This window comes from Athene noctua, chromosome 11 (genome assembly GCF_965140245.1).
Source record: "Athene noctua chromosome 11, bAthNoc1.hap1.1, whole genome shotgun sequence".
NCBI classification, from domain to species: Eukaryota; Metazoa; Chordata; class Aves; order Strigiformes; family Strigidae; genus Athene; species Athene noctua.
Window position 1 is genome coordinate 16,239,740 of NC_134047.1, and position 7,919 is coordinate 16,247,658.

General features: G+C 52.4%; 1 protein-coding gene across 1 annotated transcript in view; it reads right to left on the bottom strand.

The window, feature by feature from the left end:
- HS6ST2 (heparan sulfate 6-O-sulfotransferase 2) overlaps positions 1 to 7,112 on the bottom strand; it is a 133,637-nt gene extending 126,525 nt beyond the window's left edge. The window contains exon 1 of the mRNA XM_074915354.1: positions 6,507 to 7,112. Coding sequence (XP_074771455.1) covers positions 6,507 to 7,018 — 512 coding nt within the window. The 5' untranslated portion in view covers positions 7,019 to 7,112. The remainder of the gene's footprint in view (positions 1 to 6,506) is intronic.
- Between the last annotated feature and the right edge of the window lie 807 nt (positions 7,113 to 7,919).

A 7,919-nucleotide genomic window follows, 5' to 3' on the forward strand; every position in this document is an offset into this window, starting at 1 on the left:
AATAATCCCCTGCCCTTCCCCTCAAAGCCCCTTTTTTACTCCGCAGGCTGGCCTACTGCTTCCAACACCCCAAAAGCAGACCCAGCTTAGGTCCCACCAGGTGCTATGCAGGGAAATTCAGCTGCCACAGACACACATTCGCAGGTGGCAAGGTAATATTCACCACACATCTCATCCTGCAGCCGCAGCAGTCACCACACCGAAATGAGCAGGGTCATTAGGAAATCCCGCTGATAAATGAAGCGGCACGGAGCCGCTTGGGCCTGGCGGCATCTCTGCAAATGCTCTGTTACTTTTTTTTTTTTTTTTTTGGCTTTGTAATTGTTGCAGAGTTTTTCCCAGGGAGTTTCAGTGATGCATACTTCAAGGGCATGCAGGCACCCTCCCCGTGCTCTGGCCAGGACCCAAGTTAGAGCAGGTCACCCCATCTGCTTGCTCACAGCCTCCAGCTCAGCCATGCCGGTCCCCTTCCCTCCCCAAGCAGCTCCCCCCAGCCAGGCTCTGCCCCCAAAGCAGCAGCAGGGGGGGACTCCATCCTTTGAAATGGTGTACGCTCCACCAGCATCCAGAGGTTTTAAACTGTCCACCTTCTGTGAAGACTTTATTATCTATACCAAGCCTTGGGGCACTGTGGGATCTACAGCATCTCTCCTGCCTACAAGGGGCTTCGTGACAATTTATGGGGCTTAACTATTCCCCAAATTTCACCACTACAGGTGAAACAGTGGAGCTCATCCCCTTGCACAGCTATATATCACCTTTGCAAACCCTCCAAGTGACTTCTGTCTCCCTGGCAGCATTACATGATTATTTTTTTTCCCCCTCCACACAGAAGCAGCTTCCAGGGAAAACCCACACACAGGGCCTAGTCTGCTCCAGGAGAATCCGAGCTCAAGCCAGGGCTGATGGCAACACGCTGCACCACCTTCTTCCCAGGGCTTTGCCAGCGGTCTGGCTTGCAAGGAGTCAGACACACTGCAATGGATGTGATGGGTTTGCCCTGGCTGGACACCAGGTGCTCACCAAGCCGCTCTTATCCCTCCCCTCCTCAGCAGAACAGCAGGGAGAAAATAAGATGGAAAGAAAAACTTTGTGGGTGAAGATAAAGGCAGTTTAATAGAGCAAAAGCAAAGGCCATTCACAGAAGCAAAGGAAAACAGAAGATTTACTATCTACTTCCCATCAGCAGGTGATATCCTGCCACTCCTGGGAAGTAAGGCTTCAATAAGTGTAGTGCTTGCTCTGGAAGATAAATGTTGTAATAACAAATGCCCCCCATCCCTTTCTCTTAGCTTTTACGGCATACCATACATCATGTGGCATGGAACACCCCTTTGGTCAGTTTAGGTCAGCTGTCCTGGCTTTGTCCCCTCCCAAGATCTTTCCCACCCTCAACCTACTAGGGAAGGAGGGAGAAACATTTGAGAAACAGCCTTGATACTGTGCAAGCACTGCTCAGGAGTAGCCAAAACACAGGTGGGTTAACACCTTTCTAGTGACCAATACAAAGCACAGCACTATAAGGGCTGCTGTGGGGAAAAGTAACTCCATTTCAACCAGACCCAATACAGAGGAGTACAGAGCAGATGAAATGTGCAGATGCAAATCCCACCGCATTTTCAAAAGCATGAGGATTAACCTGTTCAGCCACACACAGTAAACACTTCCAGTTTGCTTGGAAGTGTTTTAATGCATCTTTTCTTTAGATTTTCATAAGACTTAACTTGGAAGAGTTTAACTAACATGTAGGGACAAGACAAGAACACCCATGTATTGCCAGGAGCTTCTGTCCCACGTCACAAAAACATGGTGCCAGCATCAGGCCTCCCAAATGCCAGGAGGCACCATCCCTGGTCCTGGTCCAACAGGCTTGTACCAGCAGCATAAAATTTCTTCCAATCTCAGACTTTCTGGCTCCAGAGGCAGTTCTGCAAGCTCATTCTGCTCTCAACAGAGAACCTCTCTTTCCTTTACCACTAGCTGGGAGGGGCAGCAAATACAGCCCAACCTTTACGCAAAGCCACGTCTTTCACCCAACGAGTGTACAAAGCCATGACACCACTTAAGAATGTAGGTATCTGTATTTGCTCCCATGTCTCATTACATTTTCCAGTCTAACCCCAAGGCCTTTTGTTTCTTGCAACAGTGCCATTGGATTTATTGCTATAGACAAGTTCAGTAGATACTTCCCATAATAATTAGCCAGAGAAGAGCGAAATCTCAGTTCTGTGATGCTCTCACACACAGTTACTTTGGATGCTGCCTCCGCTCAGTGTGCCAAAAGCTTTGAGGCTTCCACAATCAATCAAGTGACCCAAGTCAGTCACTCATGACTAGGAAAAGGCACATTTCTCTTTTCTCACCGCTGATGCCAAGCAGCAGAGACAACCCCCTCCTTTCTGCCACCATCAGCCCATTCCACCAACCTCCCAAGCAGCAAATCCAGAGCACTCAAATCAACTGTGCCTGCACCTTCCCCTTCCCTCTCCTGAGATTTCCGGATGCTGCAGTGGTGAGTGGCACTGCTGGAACAGGAGACAAGCAGGAAAGGGGGCACACACAACATGTGCCCCAACAAAATGCAAGCAGGAAAAAAAAAAAATTCCCTCTCCCCACACCCAGAGATTCATGTTCTTCTAGGGGAAAGAAGGACCAAAGAAGAAGATCCATTTAGCTACTTACTTCATATTAAGGAGCACAGGCCAACACTGCAAAGCAACACAAGCTTTGGGAGCCTATGTGCTCATAGGCAGGGAAGCACCACTGTGTTAAACCCAAAACAAAAAAAATATAACAACAGTCATCCTGAGTAATTCTACTGCTCCAGTGCAGGAAACTGCCCTTCAACCCTCCAGTTCCCAAAGAAAATAGGCTGACTAGTGATGGGATTATGGGCAGAGGCTGGAGGATGAACGCTGCAGGCAAAAAGGTTCTTCATGGGCACCCTCCAGCTTGATCCCATCAGATCATATCATGGTGACGCTCTGTACCTAGTGCTGAGCATCAGGAGGTCCAGGACAGGGCATCCTCCAGACTAACAAAGGCTCAACCTTTAAACAAAAGGCACCTACAGAACAGCCCAGCTAACCAGCAATCTGACAAGCAGACTCCCCATGCCCCACAGGGTAAACCTCTGTGCAAAGTAACCACACACAAGTGCAAGCTAAAATGTGTGCTGGAACAATGACCACTCATTTGGCTATTCCCAGATAAGGCAACACAGCCCAAAGACAGTAGCTACAGATTGCATTATGCAGTTGCCAAGCAGTTCAAATCACTCTTATAGCAGGTCTTAATTTATAATCACCTCAATTACAAATGCAGGAATTCCCACCCTTGTCAAGCCAAGCTTCACTTGAGGAAATTGTCCTCTGCTCCTGACAGAATCCTGCTCCTTGCCCTGATAATGCTCCCCAAATGGGCCTGCAGTCCTCCAAATCGTTCCCCCCCTCAGGATTTGCACACCAGAGCTGTGCTGTTCCTTCCCACCCCGTCAACAGCAATTCAGCACACACCACCCAGGACAGGTCAGGCCTCCCCCCAAAAAAACCCCAGTGCAGGAATAGCCAGGCTGGCTCCTCCACTCAGACACCCTCATCCCACACCTACTGCTGCTCGGAAAGCAGCTATTATCTGTCCAGAAAGTGCCTAGATTAGCGTCTGTTACTGGCACTAGGAATAGGTGCTAATTAACTAGTTGTCAGCTGAATGCTGCTAAATTGAGAACACAAAATTAAAGACAAGGTATTAGAGGGGGCAGGAAGACTTGAAGGGACTATTGTTCATTTAAGAACTTCTCCTTTTCCTGTATTTTTAAACATTTAGAAGTTGCAGTCCAAATAATTGCTTGTCAAGACATTATTTGGGAGAATAACTGTAGCTATTAAGCAAGCTATGTAATTAGGTTATTAAAAATATAACATCTTTTTGACGCCTTTGAGAGAAGCCCTAACACAAAATCAACTGAGTTTCATCTTCCTCCCTCTCCCCAGCTTCAATCCCAAGTCACAAGCCTTAGTGACCTCTCAGAAGTTGGCTATGATGACATGCATCATTGGACAAGGAACCATCGCTCTGAACTCCTGGGTAGGGACACACAACGCTTTTGTTTTGAGTCAGAAAAACATGTTTAGTAATCTAACAGGCAAAATACCCCAAAACCACAAAGCCATAAGCTACAAACAAACACTCAGCTCTCCAAGGCTGGTGTTCCCTTCTGTCTAAGGTGGTGGGTTCAGAATGAGTCGTCTCCTGTTTTTCCAGAGGACATAACTAAACCAGAGCACAGAAGGACCCATCTGGGGAAGGAAGGTAATCCCTGCCCCACAGCTACAACTCTGCAGGCCAGACCCACCTCTGGGGGAAGAGAAAGAAAGATCACTGGAAGTTGTTCAGCAAAAGAGAGCACACGTTATGCAATTTCCATTTCTGCTGACAAAAAACATATTTATAGGACAGGTAAAATAAACTACGTAGCCTGCAAGGCTCAGCAGTCTGAAATCAGGAAGCTAATAGACCCAGAGGGCAAGGAATTCATTCCTGATGTTTGCAAATGGAATGTCACAAAAATGAGACAATTAAATTTTAAAGCAGTAGGGAAAACAAAAGAGCAGAAATCACAATAGCCAAGTCTCATAAAGAGCTGCTTCTTGGGTACAAGAAGATAATGACACTAACCATTTTTCTACTAGATGGCAGTGTAGTGTCACACTATATAAAAGGAATTCTAGAAAGAAATTGCTTTCTGTTTCAAGTGAATCTGTACTTAGACTTGACTTCAGATAGCATGATATATAACAGTACCCTCATTGTAAGGGGACCTGCCATTAGTCTAATAGTGCAATAGGAGTGATACTGTCCTGGTATTGGCTGGAATAAAGCTAATTTTCTTCCTAGTAGCTGGTATAGTGCTGTGTTTTGATTTAGGACAAGAATAACGTTGATAACACATGGATGTTTTAGTTGTTGCTAAGCAGTGTTTATACTAAGTCAAGGACTTTTCAGCTTTTCCTACTGCCCTGCCAGAGGAGGCTGGGAGGGGACATGGCCAGGACAGCTGATCCAAACGAGCCAAAGGGGTATTCCATACCATATGACATCATGACCAGTATATAAACTGGGGGAGTTGGTTGGGGTGCACCACAGCTCAGGGATTGACTGGACATCGGTCAGTGGATAGTGAGCAACTGTATTGTGCCTCACTTTTTTTGTATATGTTCTTGTTATTGTTTTCCCTTCCTTTTCTGTCCTGTTAAGCTGTCTTTATCTCAACCCATAAATTGTAATTTTTTTTTTAAACCATTCTCTCCCCCCTCCCACTGGGGGTGGGGAACGAGTGACCAGCTGTGTGGTGCTTAATTGCCAGCTGGGGTTAAACCACGACAGATACCCTAGCTTCTAATTTCCCAGTGAAGCAATGTGAAAAGACACTAAAACCCTGAGCTGTTCTGCTACACAGTAGAGCCGCATGTACAGCCGCGGACAAGCTACTTGGTCTGTTACAACTGAAGGTAGGCTGTAATCAAACAGCTCCAGGGGCAGAGGAAGCAGGTCCTCACTGCTCAGGAGATGCCAGCTGGGCTTTTGAAAGGTAAGGGCATCTTTCAGGCAACCACCTAGCTATAGTAAGACAAGGTTAGCAACTTCAAAGGAAAGTGCAGGGATGAAGACAGCAGTGTCACTAAAATTTAAAATGCAAGCACAAAAGAAACAAGGTTAGGGCTGAAGGACAATGCAAATATTTGCAGGTAAGTCAACCACAGGAGTAACCTTTACACTGCAAGGCCGCCATCCGCATAAGCTAAACTTCAGATGTGTAACAAGACACAGCGGCTCCCGAACACTCCCAAAACCAACATTAATCCTGGCGTACACAGGAGCTACCGCACGTGTACCCGGGGAGCTCAGTACAACGAGGAGATTCGCCAGAGACGGAAAATCTCTGGAGGAGACTGGAGGCAGCTGAAGGACCCCCCGCTCCTGTGCCAGCCCTGGAAGAGCCGCACCGGGGCGTCCCCGCGCCCCGGGACTGCCAGGCCTGTTCGTGTGTCGCCCTGCCCGACGCTCACGGCTGCCAAGTACCGGGCTCTGTAACTCCCGGGCTTTCCCTGCCAGCAGTGACAATCGCGACAGCCTGCGGGACATCACTTAAAACACTTCAGTCGCAGCAGAGCGGGGGTCAGGTTTGGTTTGTTCCGCAGAGCTCTAGGCACGCTGCACCCACCCCGGCAGCCCCGGGCCGGTTTGGCTCCCGGAGCCCTCGCTGCACCCCGGTTCGCAGCCTGCTCCGTGCCGGGGTGCTCGGTACCGGCCGAGCTTACAGCCCGCTCCCCCCCACCACCACCGCAGCAGCAGCACCCCGCCCCGACGGGTCCATCGCCCATCCCGCCGCCCCCACCACCACAAGCCGGGGAAGGGACGGGGGTCGACGAGAAGCACACACGCACCCCCCACAATCCCTCCCCTCTCCTTGGGGAAGGCCCGGGGCCCCCGCCCGGCCTCCTCACCTGGAGGGCCGGAGCCGCACCTCCTTCTTGCTGTCCACCACGGAGGGGACGCAGTTGGTGAGCTCGGTCCAGTCGGCGTGCAGCCCGCAGCTCCAGCCGGTGGAGAAGCGGGAGAAGAGCCAGGTCTCCCGCTTGCCGGGCCGGTGGCAGGTGCACTTCTTCTGCCCGGCGCGGCACTCGCAGGGCTGCTCCAGCTGGATGTTGCGGACCAGGTGCCGGCCGAAGGTGGTGCCGCCCGTCTTCTGGATGTGCAGGAAGACGATCAGGTCGTCCCCCTTGATGTTGAAGTCCACCCGCCGCAGCAAGTCGCCGGCGGAGAAATTGAAACGGGGAACAAAACGCGCCGGCGTCTCGTCCTCCGCCCGGTACGGGTCGGCGGCGGCGGCGGGGCTGAGGGCGCGGAGCCGCAGGAGCTGGCACTCGGTGCCCGGGCAGACGTACTGCAGCACGATCACGGCGAAGAGGAAGAGCATCACCAGCGCCAGAAGCACCTTGTGGGACCGGTCCTCCATCGTCGCCGGGAGCGCCGCGCATCGCCGCCGCTCACAGCCGCAGCCGCCGCCGCCGCGGGGGGCCGCCCCGGCCGCGCTCCGCCGCCATCGCCCCGCCGCCGCCGCCGGCCCTTCCCGGCAGCCCCCGCGCCGCCTCCCCTCAGCGCGCCCCCGCCCCGCCCCCGCCCGGACCACGCCCCCTCATCGGGCCACGCCCCCCCGCTGGGCCCGCCCCCTCCGTGGCCGCGCAGCCCCGCGCAGCCCCGCGCAGCCCCGCGGTCCGGCCGTGGCCGGGCACCGGGCACTCCGTGCTCTGAGCATGGCCCGGCAGCGGGGCGCAGCGGCGTGCCCAGTGCTCCCGCCGCCGTGCCGGACTGCGCGACGGGCTGGGGAGTACCGCGGTCCTGAGCGACCGCTGCGCGGCCCTGCAGCCATTCCCACCCCCTCTGCGCTCCTCTGCCCAGGGCGGAGGCTGCTGTTCCAGCAGGGCACGTCGGGCTGGTTGGCAGCGGCCCGTCCGTCGTGCCGCCGTCCATCACGTCCGTCGTGCCACCGTCGATATGCATCGCCACTGCCGTGCGCCGAGCTGTACCTCCTCTCCACACACTCACACCCGGGGTTTGGCAGGGGGGTTGAGTGCACGGCTGCTTTTCTTGATGCCCCAAGCGGTTTCAGTTGATTCAGGTAGCAAACACATGCGCTATCTCCGTCAGCATATTTTGAAACCCCTCTGCACAATGAGAGTGTTCTGTAAATAAAACAATAATAACAAGGACTCTGTGGGTTTATCTCTGATTAAAGTCCTTTCTATATTTATATGCAAATTACGATCAGTCCTCCAGCTCCTGGCGTGTTGTCAGTGAGGCCTAGTAGATGGAGGCACACCGGTTCGCGTCACAGCCGGGAGCGTGGCTGCAAAGCT